The following is a 16487-nucleotide window of genomic DNA, read 5'->3' on the forward strand; positions in this document are numbered from 1 at the left end:
CAGCAGCAGCAGCAGCAGCAGCAGCAGCAGCAGCAACAGCAACAGCAACACACACTAACGACGCACCACCCCGCCGCCGCCAACATGATGATGGACCCTTCTCACATGGGGCACCACCACCCTCATACCCATCCGCACGCACACCATGCCCCCCCTCCTCCCCAGGGCCACTACGGTCCCTCCATCATGGCCCCCCTCTACCAGCCCATGCCCACGCCCACAACCCAACCGGGGCCGCCCCATCACCACCACCACCTCTCGGCGGGCTCCAAGCGTCCGCGACCAGACGACCTAGACTTACACGCGCCACCCGGCCTCCACCACAACACCCTGGATCATCACCTCGCTGGCATGCACACCGCGGCAGCAGCGCACACGCCCATGTCGGCGACGTACGCGCAGGCCGTTCCCGCGCACACGCAGCATCACCACCACCACCACCGACTACCCGACTCGGAACCGGCGGCCAAGATGATGCGGCGCAGCGACGACATGGACGTCGGCGGCCTGATGGCCGGACCGTCGTCCACCAGCGTCGTGGGGCAAGAGGGCATGCCGGAGCCGGCAAGGAGGCCCAAGGGTCCTAAGCTCAAGTTCACCAGCGACGACGACCAGCTGCTCATCGAACTCAAGGAGAAGAAGAATCTCACCTGGAAGCAGATTGCCGACTTCTTCCCGGGAAGGTCATCCGGCACTCTGCAGGTGCGGTATTGTACCAAGCTCAAGGCTAAGACGAAGCAGTGGAATAGGGATATGGTAAGCATCTCTTGTTTCTTCCTCCCCCCCGGTCTCGTTACTCCATTCTTCCCTCTTCGGGTAGTCCCCATCAGGTCATCGGCTGCTGACACTCTTGCTCCCCTAGGACGTCAAACTGCGATCCGCTCTAGACGACTACGAAAACGACAAGTGGCGCATCGTATCGTCCAAGCTAGGAACGGGATTCACGCCTGCCGCCTGCCGCGAGAGGGCAAACGACCTGTGGGGTAACGAGCCGCCAACAGACCTGGAGGGTATATCGTCACCTCAGGGGGAGGAGTCGTCACCGCACACTCATCAGAGCGAGGACATGTATTCGAGGCCCCTCGAGTGATCTCTCCCCCCTTTATCTCCATCTTCACATCCCTCTCACAACTCTATACACCCTCTCTCTATATATCTCCCACCCTCCCTCACCGCACGCATCCTCCCCATCTTCTCCTCCCAAAGTTCTTTTGTCCATGCATTTAGCCTCCCTCCTCCCTCCACCCTCCCCCTGTCCATCGCCAAGAGAATCCATTTTCAGCTGGCGCGCGGTTTCCCCCCTTCTGTCCTCTGTCTTCTCTTTGTCTGAACGACCTTGACGAACAGAAAGAAAGTATAATTACGCAGGAAGACGATTCTCGAAGGAAGAGCAAGAGGATTTTCAAACGAAGAAAAAGAAGAAAAGTTACAGTACACCTTCCCCCCCTCCCCCCCCCCTGAAACGGCAGAACCTCCCCCTCCCCCCTTTACTCTTGGATGTAATCAAACGATATATCATGGGCTATCTTTCTGTTTCGTTCTTTTTTTTCTTTTTGGTTTCTATCGTTTTTTTTCTTTGGATGGATGGATATATACTTGGCGCGGTTTATGTGTCCCCCCCCTCTCAAATTTTTGTGTTATATAGCTTTTTCCGTTTTGTGATAATTTCATACATCTGTTTTCTTTCCCGTTATGCTCCCTCTATGATAGTCTAACACGATTATATGCTCTCTTCATGCAATATCACTTCTCGTACTGGCCACGCATAAAACTGATATAATAGTAGTTTCGGCTGATCTAGTCATGCATCCGAACCTAATACGCCGAAGTATTATGTTCCCAACAGTTCTGGTGTGTGCAGAGAAAGAAAAGCATAATACTGGTCTTATGATCCAAGCATTTATTATAATCCAAGCTCTATTTGCATCCAGAGGAGACCCTCACTGAAAAGATGCATAATACCGGTGATATGATCAGCTGCAGTCCGTACTATTGAAGAGCTCGCACACAAAAGCATAGATACTGTTGATTATTGAATCTGCAATGCATACATCTTTCATCTATTTATTGCAGAGACCGTCCGAGGATTGACAGCACAGCTGTAGTAAGATGTGTACGGAATATCCAAGTATGCACAGCAGTGGCGACACCGGTCCTACCCGAGCAACGCCCTCCCCAGCCCTTCCTGGTCCAGCACCTTTGCCCCCTCAACCAGGTTGACCAGACGCTGGTTGGCCGACACAGTGAGCGTCGTGCCAGACGGGTCTAGGAAACGCGCCATGTCGATGATGCACCCGTTGAGCTCGGCGATCTCGGTCCTCTTCCCCGCCGCGACGTCCTGCAGCATGGAGCTCTTGTTATCGCCGGTGCGGACGCCGACCTGCCAGACCAAGCGTCTCAGGGCGTGGAAAGAGAAGCGCTCGGCGAGTCGGCGCCTGTCCATGCCCTCGGCGAGCACAACGCCGTCCGCGCCGGGGTGGTTGATCAGGGCGACGTAGATGTCGCTTATCTCGCGTAGGAGGCGGTCCATGACGCGCGAGATGACGGCAGAGCCGGAGCCGGAGTTGGAGTCTGAGTGACCGTGCGCGAACAGCCGGCCGTTCCGGCACCGCAGCACCGCCGTCAGCGGATTCACCACCGAGTTGACCGCCAGCTTCTCCAGCTGCAGGGTCCACAGGTCCCCACGGGATGCGCGGTGGGCGGAGAGTCCCGGGGCCGAGGCGATGGTGTCGACGAGATAGTTGCCGCCGCTGCCGCTGGGCAGGACGAGGCCGGTCCTGACGTCGGCCACGGAGGCGTGCTCGCTGCGGAAGGGACCGTGCGAGAAGACGCCGTGGGTGGTTATGCAGGCAGCGAAGCTGGGTGCGTTGTCGCCGTACCGATGCGATACGTACGCGGGCCCGTGAGGAGGCCACATGCGTGACATGCCGTTCTGGGCAAAGGCCACGGTGCTGGACCTGTCCAGGTACCTGCGGAGACGGTCTACCTGATCCAGGGCGGCGTCAGCCTTGGTGGCCACGATTAGGTTGGAGATGGTAGCGATCTCTCCTCCCGGTTGCTGCTGGTCATGACTACGACTGCCGGTGGTGGCGGTGGTGGAGAAGGAGGAGGAAATGTCCCAGCACTCGACGTCCAGACCGTCACGGGTGACCTCGACGGTGCCTGCGCGGGTGATTTCGATGCCTGGCCTGGCTGTCCACTGGTCTAGGAGCTCGCGGCGGTGGAGGACGAGCGTGATGGGTGGAGGGTTGGGGCGGATCTTGGAGAGCTGCACGGCGAATAGACGGCCTATGTTGCCGATGCCGAGGATGTGGATGCGTCGAGGGTCAGGAGTGGGAAGGGAGGTCAAAGAAGAGGGGGAGGAGCAGGAGGATGGGGATGTCCAGCGTAGGATGCGTGGTGGTGGCAGAGTGTCGTTGAGATGGGCTGTGAGCCATGCTGGGCGGCTTGGCTGAGTTGGCTGAGTTGAGTAGGGTCTGGTATGTGTCACCACGAGACAGCTTCTTCTCAGGATGGACGACATTGTATGTGGCATTCTGACAGGGTCCCCATCCTTAATAGAGATAGGATAGAAGCGTATTTATATTATATCGAGATTTTCGTGAGTTTTATTAACTATCACTTACAGTAGTTGGGGGCATAAATGTTGAAGATATGTTATAAATACTTCGCCGTTGTGAATGTTCTTCATGGGAAGAGGTGCAGCTGCTTACCCTATATGAGAGATCTGACCAATCACAGCCTACAGGGCCAACGCTCATGATGCACGCTAGATCTTTCCGAATTCCGAGTGCGTCATTGCCATCATCCTTTCTGCAAGTTCACGCTCGAGTTCCATCGATAGTCCTTTGCTCCTTCTCTCATCTGCATCACACGCAACTCTGGAGCTCCCGTGAATCATCTCATGTCATCAAACAAGGGTGGGCTGCGTATCTTCTTGACGCCCTTTCTTGACGAATTGCGATAACCTCTCCCGAGTTTGCCATGCGATGAGCTGCGATTCACGCATGGTTAGAGTGCTGAAGTGAGCACGCGGGGCACAAGACGCGCCTATTCCTCACTCCGAGATACAAGAGGGGAGCGACTGTGATTGCTCCTCAGCGCTTAGTCAACAGCGGAATACTAAGAGCCGTCCAAGAGTGGTCACGTTCGCGCTCTCTCAACATCATGTCTTCAGAACAGCCAGAGGCACCTGAGAATGGTGGCGAGTCCCGACAGGACCTGGTGGACAGGATGGTCGCCGCAGCCAATGACGAGTCCGACGATGCTCAGGACGCTATGGATGACTTTGTACTGCAGGGGATGAGCGAGGAGGATGCCCTTAAGGACCTTGCTGGAACTGTACGGGATCAGAATGACCTTGAGCGGGACATCACCATCCAGGCCAATGCGGCTCTGGTGGAGGCCGAGGACAAGAGGGACCAGACCCGTATTGATAGGCTCGAAGCGTCGAGGCAGCGCCTCCAGCAGCAGTTGGACAAGGAGAAGAGGCAGCTGGAACATTTCGCCAACAACCCTTACAAGTCACGTAATATCCAAAAGGCCATCGACAAGCTGGAGTCGGAGATTCGCCAGATCAGCAACGACATATCCGACTTCCGGTCGCGCATGAAAAAGCGCAACGAGGAGAATCCGTTGGAGGACCAGGGCAATAAATCTAAGCGAAACCCCGGTGAGAGCCAGTACGATTTTCTCGTTCGGACAGGCAAGATCACGCCTTTTTCCAAGATTGGTGGGCCCCGCCCGGCGGGTCTCGAAGGCAATCTTGCTCAGACCATGCTCGACGCGGAGGAAGATGCTGCCGCAAAAGGTTTGGAGGTCCAAGAGGAGGGGCCGGTGTCCCACCAGCAGTTACGCCGGCCTGGTTTCTCCGAGGACGTGGAGAGGGAACTCACGCCCCCTCCCCCGTCTGCATCAAGGAAAGAAGCAGCAGCAGCAGGGAGCGAGTTCTCCTTGCGTCCGAAAAAGAAGCAAAAGACACAGAGGGAACGCAGTCCGTCTGGAGACTTCAAGCCTTCTGACGAGGATGACTCGGACTCCGATGCCGACCGTGGTGTCTGGCAGCAGAGCACTGAGGATGACCTGGTGCGCGAGCAGAAGCGCAATGCGAAATCAAAGGGAAGGAAGGGAAAGGAAGCTAGACAGGGCGCCATCGACCTCGAGAAGATCGACGATGGATATGAGGCCATGTACAGGAAACGACTCGCAGACTGGGTCGCCCGCCGGAGTAGAGCCAGGAGGGCTCGGAGACAGAGCGGCACCGCTAGTTCGGAGGCACAGGGGTACACCAGCGACCCGGAAGAGAAGGAGTGGCACAAACCCGCCCCAGACAAGCCGGACCATGTCATAGATGAGGACATTAAACTCCCCGGTGACATTTATTCGACGCTCTTCGGATACCAGAGGACCGGTGTACAGTGGCTGGTTGAGCTCTACAAGCAGCAGGTTGGAGGCATCGTCGGCGACGAGATGGGCCTTGGCAAGACTGTCCAGCTCATCGCACTCATTGCTGCACTCCACTACAGCAAAAAACTCAGACGACCTGTTCTCATCGTTGCTCCTGCAACCCTTCTCCGCCAATGGGTTGCCGAGTTCCATCGATGGTGGCCACCGCTGCGGGTCTCCATCCTGCACTCCTCGGGCAGCGGCATGCTGGACCCGGAACGCGAAGACGCATACGATCTAGATACCATGAAACGAGGGTCCAAGGTGACTGGGAGGGCTGGCAGGGCGGTTCAGAGAATCGTCGATGGCGTGGTCAACAATGGCCACGTCCTAGTCACGACCTACACGGGCCTGCAGGCATATGCCGACGTTCTGCAGCCGATCGAGTGGGAGTACGCAGTTCTGGACGAGGGCCACAAGATCCGCAACCCAAACGCCGAGATAACTGTGACCTGCAAAGAGCTGTACACGAGAAACCGAATCATTCTATCGGGGACACCGGTCCAGAACAACCTGACCGAGTTGTGGTCCTTGTTCGACTTCATCTCTCCGATGCGTCTCGGAAACCTGATGGAGTTCAGGGAGCAGTTTGAGATTCCCATCAAGCAAGGTGGATATGCCAACGCCTCCAACTTTCAGGTTGTGCAGGCGGAGCAGCGCGCTGAGATTCTCAAAAACTCCATCAGCAAGTATCTTCTGCAGCGACTCAAGGTGGATGTGGCTGCCGATCTTCCCGAGAAGACGGAGCAGGTGCTCTTCTGCAAGCTCACTGATGGACAGCGGAGGGCGTATGAAACGTTTCTCAAGTCAGACGAAGTGTCAGCCATCCTCGACAAGAGGCGCCAGGCCTTGTACGGCGTCGACATACTGCGCAAGATCTGCAACCACCCGGACCTTCTAGACAAGAGTCTGAGCTCCAAGGCTGGCCACCAGTATGGCAGCCCTCGTCTTTCAGCCAAGCTGCAGCTCACCAAAGACCTGCTGCAAAAGGTCATGATACCAAACGGCCACAAGGCGCTTCTATTCTCCCAGGGAAAGCTCATGTTAGAAATTATCGAGAAGTGCATCAAGGAATGTGGCATCCGGTACCTACGCATGGATGGAGACACCCCGATCGACCAACGACAGCCCATGATTGACCAGTTCAACGGCAATTCTGATATTCACGTCTTCCTCATGACGACACGAACCGGAGGTCTGGGGACAAATCTGACGGGCGCGGATCGCATCATCATATTCGACCCCGATTGGAACCCCTCGACCGATTTGCAGGCCCGCGAGCGTGCTTGGAGATTGGGACAGGTCAGACCTGTCAAGATCTATCGTCTCATGACGGAAGGAACAATCGAGGAGAAGATCTACCACCGCCAGATCTTCAAGCAGTTCATGACCAACAAGGTTCTCAAGGATCCCAAGCAGCGCAGTTCATACGATCTGTCGGATCTGTATGATCTGTTTAGCTTCACGCCAGGTGACGCGGCTGGTGGACAGCGGAGCGCTCTCTTCAAAGGAGCAGAAGTCGACATCGACAAGGCCGGGCAACAACAAGAAGACAATGTAAACCAGGATAATGAGCAGAACGAGCTCCAGAAGATGGGCGGCGTCACATCGATGGAGGAATTCAAAGAGGATAAGTCGGCGCACGAAGAGAAGCGTATGCTCCAAGGCATCTTTGCACGGTCCGTCGGCAGCGCCTACGATCACGAGCAGATTGTCAACGGGCCCAAGACAGCCGAGCCCGACGTCGATGCCCTGCGGAGGGCGGCCAAGGAAGACAGCCGCTCAGCCGCAGCACACCTCCAGCGCGCCGGCCAGGAAGCCGACCGTGTCCCCATCGGCACCTTGACCTGGACAGGCGAGGTGGGTCGACGTCCCGGAGTTGGAGGCCGACGTCGCGGAGCACCCAGCTCGGCGGGCGTCATGAACAGGCTTGCCGATCGTCAGGGGCTGAACAACGCCACAGGAGGCGCAGCAGGCTCCAGTGGCAGCAGGAACATGAAGGCCGAGGACTTTATGCCCATGATCCGGACCTTTATCACTCGGCAAGGCGGCAAGGCAGTGACCAAGATGCTGGTTGATCACTTTGGACCTTACTGTCAGGGCGAGAAGCAAAATGACGAGTTCCGCAAGGCGCTTGAGACGGTGGCCGAGATTACCCAGCGCGGAAGTTATGGGAGATCCATGTGGTCGTTAAAGAAGAAGATGATGAAAGCGACGACAACATGATGACATCTTTCTTTTTCTCTTTTTCTTTTTCTATGAGTAGGCTAAGTGATGGGATGTAGATGTGGTTGTTCAAGGAGAAGAAGACGGCGACGGCATGATCATGTTCTTACTATTTCTTCTTTATGAGTGATTGAAGTTACTATTACCACTATCTAGTATACCAAAGGATCTTCTGGATGGGGAAATCGGTTGGCTGGCGCTACGGACAAGGGAAAACATGGATTTGTGCTGTATAATAGACGACAAGGGACTAGCCAAAAGGCAAGAGTCTTCGTCAACTCGTTTTTTACTCAACGGCTCGTTAATTCATCATTTAATACGTCTTGAGCACAGTAGTCCCCAACCTGACACAGGAGTGACAATAGAAAACAAGGACATTTGAAAGGGACTTGTTTCGTTTTCATAGGCCTTCTTCGGGCGAATTCATAAACAGTGCTACATCAATGCCGTAACCGCCCCCAAACCTGATTCCCACTATGCTACGAGTAGACTAGAAGAGAACCTTGGAGTGAAGAGGGAAGGGGCAGAAGTAGATTGGAGACCAGGCGAAAAGAGCCGTTCTCCGCGTTTTTGTTGCCAACGCCACAAGAGAAACCAGATAGTGATAAAGTCCTCCCCACGAGAGGATGGAAAAGAAAAGAGAAGAAGTAAGATTGAACCATAAAATCCCAGTCGCCTCTTCTTTCCCTCCCCATGTTCTCTCGTTTGTTCCATGTTTTTTTTTTTCCGTTGTCCATCCATTTTTGCTTGATTTCGTATATATGCCTCTTGGCATTCGCCGTTTAGAGACGACGACCACGGCGACCACCCTTGCGGCGGGTAGAGTCAGAGGGCGTAGGGGTGACGTCCTCGATGCGGCCAATCTTCATGCCGGCACGGGCCAGGGCACGGAGAGCGGACTGGGCACCAGGGCCGGGGGTCTTGGTACCATTACCTGAGATTAGGACAGTTAACATTTGTGTACGATTTTTGGAGAGGGGGGATAGAAGAGAGGGGGAAAGGAAAGTTATATAGAGAGAAAAAGAGGAAAGAAAAAAACATACCACCAGTGGCACGGATCTTGATGTGGAGAGCGTTAACGCCAACCTCCTTGCAACGGGCGGCGACGTCCTGGGCAGCAAGCATGGCAGCGTAAGGGGAGGACTCGTCACGGTCAGCCTTGACCTTCATGCCACCAGTGACACGGGTGATGGTCTCGCGGCCGGAGAGATCGGTGACGTGGACGAAGGTGTCGTTAAACGAGGCGAAGATACGGGCAACGCCGAAGACGAGCTCGCCTGCCAAAAATAACGATTGTTAGTTTTCCCATGTTGTCTCTCTCGCTAGCATTTTAAAATGGTACGCAGGATTTCTTTTTTATCAGAAAAAAAAAAACATACCCTCACGGACGGAAGGGCCCAGGGAGATGTTCTCCTGGGGGGCACGGGTCTTGGGAGGCATTTTGGCGGGGGATTGACGACGGTCTGGTTTCTCGGGTGTTGGCGACTTGATGTGAAGATCCAAAGAGAGAAAAGAGTCCCTCCAAAATATCACGACAAACCAATTTGGCGGTGGGTGGAGAGGGGAGTGAGCGTGGGCTGCGGGCTTCGTGGGCGGTGGGGTGTGGCAGAAAACATCGCTAGTAGGCACACACAATCTTCAGGTGCGCACAGCCAGCTACTGTGTTTGGCGGGAAAGAAAGAAAAAGCCCTACCCTAAGAAATTGTGAGGGTTTTTTTTTCTGGCACTCTGGCGCTTTTCTGGCCGCTCACCGCCCACACAACCGACAGGAGGAGTTTCAGTGGATCCACCCAGAAAAAAAAATCAAATCACCTTTTGGTGGAACCTCTCCTCTCCATTTCTTTTCTTCCCCTTCTCTTCTCACGCTCGACAACTTCACTAACCCAACACCCAACCCTTCGACAACAGCCGAACGTCAAAATGGCCTCTACGTATGTCATGCCTCCTTGAATCAAATCGTGCGACATGGGCATCCTGCCCGGTCATCGAGCTCCTTGTACATTTGTCGTGGTTCACTCGCTGGGCTCGTCTTGAGAAAAATTGCATCTTGGACGACGAGCCAGCTCGATCACTCCCGGGACTCTTCCGCTCTTCATTTGATCAGCCTACTTATATGGTGTGACAATGAAGAAGTCGGGTCTGGGGTCGTTGGGGATGAAGAGTCTCGTGTACGCTCCTGTACCAGTTCTTCGCCCTGAAATCTATTGCAATGTGCTGGGACGAACAAGACTGCCGTGGGATACGACTGGGCGAAATCCCATTTCCTCCGGCTAGTCGCTTCGCCCACCATTTGCTCACTTCCTGAACGATTCCAATCGATTCGGGGTATTGTTGGATGAGGATGACGGAGTGCGATGGGTGGTTGCTAGGTGCCTAGATTATGGAACCAGGCCCAGCTCAACGCTCCTGAGATCTCACCGATGAAATTCATCTCTCGAGTCAGCCAAGGCGGAGAATGCCGCGCTCAAGCTGCAGTTCTCGCACCGGCGCTCTATTCCCATACCTGCTCGCACAGGTATGCTGAACCGCGTACTAATCATCATCTGTTCTGTATAGGACCGTTCCCACCCAAGACCAGGTCTTGATTCCTGAGACTCTGCTCAAGAAGCGCAAGAGCCAGGAGAAGGCCCGCGCTGAGCGCACCGCCGCCATTGAGAAGCGCAAGGCTGTACGTATTGACTCTCACCCTCTCTCCTTCGACCCGCGGCACACACACAATGATGCATAACAACACATCTTCGACTAGACTACGGTCAATGCTGTTGATAATTAACCTTCTTTCGGGTCTGAAAAGATTGCCTGGATTGAACTTTGTCACTCTTCACAAAACATGATGATACATAGAATAAAGAGACTAACAACTTCTTACAGGGCAGCAAGGAGAAGCGCCAGGTCATTTTCAAGCGTGCCGAGAAGTACGTCAAGGAGTACCGTGACGCCGAGCGTGAGAAGATCCGTCTTAGCCGCGCCGCCCGCTCTGACGACTCTGCGTACGTCCCCGCTGAGTCGCGCCTGATCTTCGTTGTCCGCATCAAGGGTATCAACAAGATCGCCCCCAAGCCGCGCAAGATCCTTCAGCTCCTCCGTCTTCTTCAGATCAACAACGGTGTCTTCATCAAGGTCACCAAGGCCACTACGGAGATGCTGAAGGTTGTCGAGCCCTGGATCGCCTACGGCTACCCCAACCTCAAGTCCGTCAAGGAGCTCATCTACAAGCGCGGATACGGAAAGGTCAACAAGCAGCGCACTGCCCTGACTGATAACCTGATCATTGAGGAGAACCTCGGCCAGTACGGCATCGTCTGCATGGAGGACCTCATTCACGAGATCTACACTGTCGGCCCCAACTTCAAGCAGGCCTCCAACTTCCTCTGGCCCTTCAAGCTGTCCTCCCCCAACGGCGGCTTCCGTCCCCGCAAGTTCAGGCACTTCATCGAGGGTGGTGACCTTGGCAACCGTGAGGAGGCTATCAACGCCCTCATCCGCCAGATGAACTAAGACTGTCGCTCCTCCCCAGTGCGTCAGTCAATGACAAACGAGTTAAAAAAAATAGTCGTCGGGATGGGTATAGGGTTTTTTACTGGTCTGGACTTATAAAAAAAGAATCACATCTTTTTGTGGCATGGTTGCTCGGCGTTGTTTATGGACAAGATTTTTACATGTGGAAATTGATTCCTTGATGAATGACACAGGTGCTTCCATTATAATTCCTTCGTGACGTGCCTTTTAGTTTCTTGCAACGCCATACATTGTTTCTTGACAGCCTAGTAATTCTCTGATCTGAGTGTCCTACCGTGCAGTTCCCCTTGTGTGTGATGTCTTGTCTGCACTCCGCGCATGCCAGGAGTATGTGTATCAATGTTATATAATGCTATTAATAATGCAAAGAATACAGTGGTGATGAACGCAATTGACGATGCCTTTCTCCGTCCAGTGGGGGCTCGCTACATCTTGATATCGAAGCTGGTGCCGCAGCCACAGCTGCTGGATGCATAAGGGTTGTCGGTGATCTTGAACTGCGACCCAATCAGTTCCATGGTGAAGTCAACCTTGCTGCCCTTCAGCAACTCCAGCGAAGGCTCGTCGAGGACAACTTTTGGCGAGTGGAGAAGTGGCGACTGGCCGTCCGCCTCATCAGGGGCAAACTGGAAGATGGTATCGTCTTCTTTGATGATTTTGGAAAATTCCGCCGAGTCCTTGTCGGGAATGGTGATGAGGCTCATGAGGTACTGGAAGCCGTGGCAGCCGCCGCTCTCGACCTGAATGCGCAGGGCCAGGTTGGGGTTTTTATCCTTGGCCATGATGTCGGCCAGACGCTGCATTTCTCATTAGCCTTGCTAGTTTCTTCTACGTCTCTCGGGGAAGACACTCTCTGCATGCCTCCGGAGGGTATGAACAGGTGTACCTTGGCGGCGCGGGGAGTTATCTCCATCATCATGGTATTTCCATCCTCATCTTCGACGGGATGCTGGACGCAGACAGTCGCCCGGCGGGATGATGAGGCCGTGAAGGCGCGCCTCGGCGCCCTTTGTATTGTCACGCCGGACCGCCGGGACATGTCAGCAGGACGGCAGAGATTGTTCCTCCATGCGAAGGACGAGTTGGTGGTTCGAAGGGCATGTCTGGGGACGAGGAATTCGAGGGGAGTCGCCGAAGCTTGCGGTGCTGCTGCGGTAGCCGACGTGGAACAGGACCGACTGGCGATGCGAAGGAACGAGCCTGCCATGGAAGGCGCGTTTGCACAACGTAGAGGTGTCATGGTTTAGCCGAAAGAAACCGTATCGTCGTTTTGGTATGGACCGAGGAGAGGGGGGACGTATGTAAGGTTGTTGAACTGTTACCGAGAAATATGTTTACCGAAGCGTTCGTGTCAGGCCAGTCCGTCATTATTATTCATCAGCCTATTCCCTCCGAATCTCGGTGGCTGTTCGGGTGATGACATAATCCTGGAGGGTTTCCATTTCCTTCGGAGGTGGAAAAAATTAGGGACACAAAAATTGCAAAAGGCAGCCTGGTAATAAGGGAGAGCACAAAGGGTACGTACCTTATCGCTTAGCCCCAAGGCGCACGCCCCCACTTTGCCCACCAAAAATCAGTAATTTTCGAGTTTCTCGTGACTCAACCCCGCGCAACCTCTTTACCTGGTTCAAGGACAAGACGGCCGTTTGCAGCCTCAAACACAGGGAAAAGAAGGAAAAAAGAGAGCAGAAGCAAGTCAGTCTCCCAAAAGAATTCTCTTGCAACAACTTGCCCACAATGTCTCGTTTCTTCCGTGGCGGAGACGACAGCTCCAGCGACAGCTCCAGCGAGGAGGAGGATCTCCTCTCCTCAGAGGAGGAAGAGGAGGAGGAGAAGCTGCAGCAGCAGAAGCAGAAGAAGACGAGCAACGATGACTCTTCTGATGAGGACTCGGACGATATGGACTCGGATGAAGACAGCGACGATAGCGACAGCGACGGCTCGGATGCCGGCAAGGGGGGGGCCAACTGGTTCCTCAAGGACGCCAGCTCCGAGAGCGAGGACAGCGACGACGAGAAGAGGGCGAAGGTCAAGAGCGCCAAGGACAAGAGGCACGATGAGCTCGATGCTTGCATCAAGCAGATTGAGAACGGTCAGAAGAACGGTGACTGGACTCTGATATCAGCCGGTATGGAACATCTGTCGAATTTGGTCTATCTTCTCCCCCATATCGGCCCCTCTCTCCGAACATGGGAAACGTAGGGGGAAATGGACCAATTACATCCTGGTTTTTTTCTCTCTTTTTTTGACCAAATACTCTAACATGTATGCGCAGAGTACGACAAACTCAACCGTCAGGTCGCACGTCTGATGGTGGGCGGCAAGGCCCCCAAGCCCTATATCCGCATCATGGCCGACCTCGAGGACTTCATGAATGAAGCCCTCGCCAAGGTCAAGGTTACCCCCAAGAAGATGAACGCCAGCCAGGCTCGCGCTCTCAACGCCGTCAAACAGAAGATCAAGAAGACAAACAAGGACCACCAGGCCCAGATTGATGCCTACCGTGCGGACAAGGAGGACTTCATGGAGTCGTCTGAGGAGGAAGCCCCCGCCACTGCCCCCTCCAAGAAGTCCGCCACCACTAAGGTCAAGTTTGACGCCGCTTCCGCCTCGCAAGAGGAGGCCGACGAGCAGGGCTTCTCGACAGTCGGAAAGGGTGGCCGCACTCTGCAGTACACCTCCGACAGCATCTTCAAGCATCTGAGGACTATCCTTGAGTCCCGCGGAAAGAAGAACACGGATCGTAGCGAGCAAATTGACATTATGGAGAAGCTGTTCGAGATTGCCAGCACGCCCTACCAGCAGATCCGTGTTCTCCTGACCTTGGTGTCGGCCCGTTTCGACATTGCCTCTGGATCCACGGGCGCCATGCCCCTGGAGCACTGGAAGGCCGCCCACAAGGAGCTGTCGTCCCTGCTCGAGATCCTCGAGAAGAACAAGGAGTACATTGTCATCGAGAGCGCCGAGGAGTGGGAGGATGACGAGAAGCCCCCCACGCTCCAGCCCGGTGAGAAGTACATCAAGGTCGCTGGCAGCGTTGTCTCTTATATCGAGAGGCTTGACGATGAGCTCAACCGCTCTCTCCAGAACATCGACCCCCACACATCTGAGTACATTGAGCGTCTCCAGGACGAGGGCGCCCTTTATGACATCATCTTCCGCGGCCTCCTGTACTACGAGTACCTGCAAAAGGATGACTCTCTCTCGATCCCTCAGGAGGGCGTCAACCGCATCGTCGTGAGGCGGTTGGAGCATGTCTACTTCAAGGTAAGCCATCTCATACCACCCTACAATCCACTCTCCTCTACCATTGTGTCATTTTCCAGCGACTGACAATAGTGTGATGTCCAGCCTGCTCAGGTCATCGAAACTTTCGAGGAGAACAGCTGGAAGTCAGTCGGCGCCGATGTCGAGTCGGCCATCACTCCCCGCGAGGAGGTCAAGGAGGCCAGCAAACTGGTGCACGTTCTCTGCAACTACCTGTTCAGCAAGGCTGACGGTATCATTCGTGGTCGTGCCATGCTGTGCCAGGTGTACTTCCTTGCCCTGCACAACGAGTACTACAAGGCCCGTGACATGATGTTGATGTCGCATCTTCAGGAGAACATCCCCAACTTTGACGTCCAGACGCAGATCCTCTACAACCGCACCCTGGTGCAGGTCGGCCTCTGCGCCTTTCGCATGGGTCTCGTCTATGAGGCGCAGAACACGCTGCAGGAGATCTGCGGTAGCGGCCGCCAGAAGGAGCTGCTCGCCCAGGGCGTCATGATGCAGCGCTACAGCCAGGTCTCTCCCGAGCAGGAGAGGCTCGAGAAGCAGCGCCAGCTACCCTTTCATATGCACATCAACCTCGAGCTGCTGGAGTGCGTGTATCTGACGTGCAGCATGCTGCTCGAGATCCCCCTACTGGCTCAGACGGGTTCGTCACCCGACGTCAAGAAGCGCATCATCAGCAAGACGTACCGCCGCATGCTCGAGTACCACGAGCGCCAGATCTTCACGGGCCCTCCCGAGAACACGCGTGACCACGTGATGCAGGCTTCCAAGGCTCTGGCTGCGGGCGAGTGGAAGAAGGCTACGGACTTCATCCACAACATCAAGATCTGGGACCTGATGGCCAACACGGACGACATCAAGGCCATGCTGTCCAAGCAGATCCAGGAGGAGGGCCTTCGCACGTACCTCTTCACCTACGCCCCCTTCTACGACACACTTGCCGTTGAGACTCTCAGCGGCATGTTTGAACTCGACACGGCCAAGGTGTCGGCGGTTGTCAGCAGGATGATCAGCCACGAGGAGCTGGCGGCCTCGCTGGACCAGGTGACGTCGACTATCATCTTCCGCAAGGGTGTCGAGCTTAGCCGCCTGCAGTCGCTGGCCCTAACGCTGTCGGACAAGGCAAGCGCCCTGATCGAGACCAACGAGCGTACGCTGGAGCAGCGCACGCAGGGCTCGTCCAACGCCTTCGAGCGCACCGGCGGCCGCGGTCGCGGCGGACACAGGACAGGACAGCGTCCCGGCCGTGGAGGGCCCCGCGGCGGCGGTGGCCACACTCAGCGTCAGGCCGGTGGTACGCAATTCACTGGCGGAGCTCTCGGGGCTGCCGTCAGGGGTTAAAGGGAAGTAACATAGAGCAGGAAGGGGAAAAAAGGAAACAGGAGAAAAGAAAGGAAAGGGTTGTCTTGTTCACACAAAAAACGTCATGTCATGCCACGGATGAATGCAAAGGGGAGAGGGGAAAAAAAGAGGTAGGAGATGTGTCCATCTTTCACTCTCCCTCAAGGCGGAGGCGTCCTCTTCATACAAAGTTATTATTATTATTATATTCGGCCGGGAGTGTTTATTTGTCTTGTCATTTATCCCAAACGAATGAAGCATGGAAAATGGTTTTCTTTTTTTTAATGAATCCAAGAAAAAAGAAGTTCAAGAAGAAGGAATCTACATGGCATATTATACTGCCACTTGTGTGTGTATGAGTATGTATGTTCGGTAAATGTGGTTCTGATGCAATATGTTACTACTGTACTAATGCCCCCTCATTTACTCCTATCAACAGACTGTTGGGGTTATCAGATCATGGATAAGATCCAATGGACAACCATGATGATGTGATGCGCAGAACAAACAGGCATCGATCATACGAGTACCGTGCAGGAACCTGCGTCGGATATCCGCGAGCGGAGAAGAGGAAAAGAGGAGACGAGGAAAAGAAATAAAACGAATATATGACCTCATCTTATTACTCCTCCCTTGGCGGAGTTTGGGGTCTTGCGGGGCTGTCAATGCCGTTGAATCAG

At 54.7% G+C, this 16487-nt stretch overlaps 7 protein-coding genes across 7 annotated transcripts; 4 read left to right on the forward strand and 3 right to left on the reverse strand.

Annotated features, from left to right (window-relative positions):
* Nucleotides 1–84: 84 nt before the first annotated feature.
* On the forward strand, nt 85–1090 carry GMORB2_3119 (SANT protein; the record flags this gene model as incomplete). Its single annotated transcript, XM_035465095.1, has 2 exons — nt 85–756; nt 863–1090. 2 exons carry the CDS (start codon nt 85–87, stop codon nt 1088–1090), a joined length of 900 nt encoding a protein of 299 aa, XP_035318970.1.
* Nucleotides 1091–2155: 1065 nt separating this feature from the next.
* GMORB2_3120 (2-dehydropantoate 2-reductase) lies at nt 2156–3523 on the reverse strand (the record flags this gene model as incomplete). Its single annotated transcript, XM_035465096.1, has 1 exon — nt 2156–3523. One exon carries the CDS (start codon nt 3521–3523, stop codon nt 2156–2158), a length of 1368 nt encoding a protein of 455 aa, XP_035318971.1.
* Nucleotides 3524–4167: 644 nt separating this feature from the next.
* Nucleotides 4168–7671, forward strand: GMORB2_3121 (DNA excision repair protein ERCC-6; the record flags this gene model as incomplete). The annotated part of the gene is made up of 1 exon (XM_035465097.1): nt 4168–7671. One exon carries the CDS (start codon nt 4168–4170, stop codon nt 7669–7671), a length of 3504 nt encoding a protein of 1167 aa, XP_035318972.1.
* Nucleotides 7672–8453: 782 nt separating this feature from the next.
* GMORB2_3122 (small subunit ribosomal protein S14e) lies at nt 8454–9111 on the reverse strand (the record flags this gene model as incomplete). The annotated part of the gene is made up of 3 exons (XM_035465098.1): nt 8454–8605; nt 8715–8948; nt 9051–9111. 3 exons carry the CDS (start codon nt 9109–9111, stop codon nt 8454–8456), a joined length of 447 nt encoding a protein of 148 aa, XP_035318973.1.
* A 480-nt stretch (nt 9112–9591) lies between these two features.
* On the forward strand, nt 9592–11169 carry GMORB2_3123 (large subunit ribosomal protein L7e; the record flags this gene model as incomplete). The annotated part of the gene is made up of 3 exons (XM_035465099.1): nt 9592–9602; nt 10228–10339; nt 10543–11169. The coding sequence occupies 3 exons, from the start codon at nt 9592–9594 to the stop codon at nt 11167–11169; spliced, it is 750 nt and encodes a 249-aa protein (XP_035318974.1).
* Nucleotides 11170–11615: 446 nt separating this feature from the next.
* On the reverse strand, nt 11616–12430 carry GMORB2_3124 (iron-sulfur cluster assembly 2; the record flags this gene model as incomplete). The annotated part of the gene is made up of 2 exons (XM_035465100.1): nt 11616–11987; nt 12077–12430. The coding sequence occupies 2 exons, from the start codon at nt 12428–12430 to the stop codon at nt 11616–11618; spliced, it is 726 nt and encodes a 241-aa protein (XP_035318975.1).
* A 497-nt stretch (nt 12431–12927) lies between these two features.
* GMORB2_3125 (translation initiation factor 3 subunit C) lies at nt 12928–15807 on the forward strand (the record flags this gene model as incomplete). Its single annotated transcript, XM_035465101.1, has 3 exons — nt 12928–13318; nt 13466–14457; nt 14530–15807. 3 exons carry the CDS (start codon nt 12928–12930, stop codon nt 15805–15807), a joined length of 2661 nt encoding a protein of 886 aa, XP_035318976.1.
* Between the last annotated feature and the right edge of the window lie 680 nt (nt 15808–16487).

This window comes from Geosmithia morbida (genome assembly GCF_012550715.1).
Source record: "Geosmithia morbida isolate 1262 chromosome Unknown scaffold_16, whole genome shotgun sequence".
Taxonomy (NCBI): Eukaryota; Fungi; Ascomycota; class Sordariomycetes; order Hypocreales; family Bionectriaceae; genus Geosmithia; species Geosmithia morbida.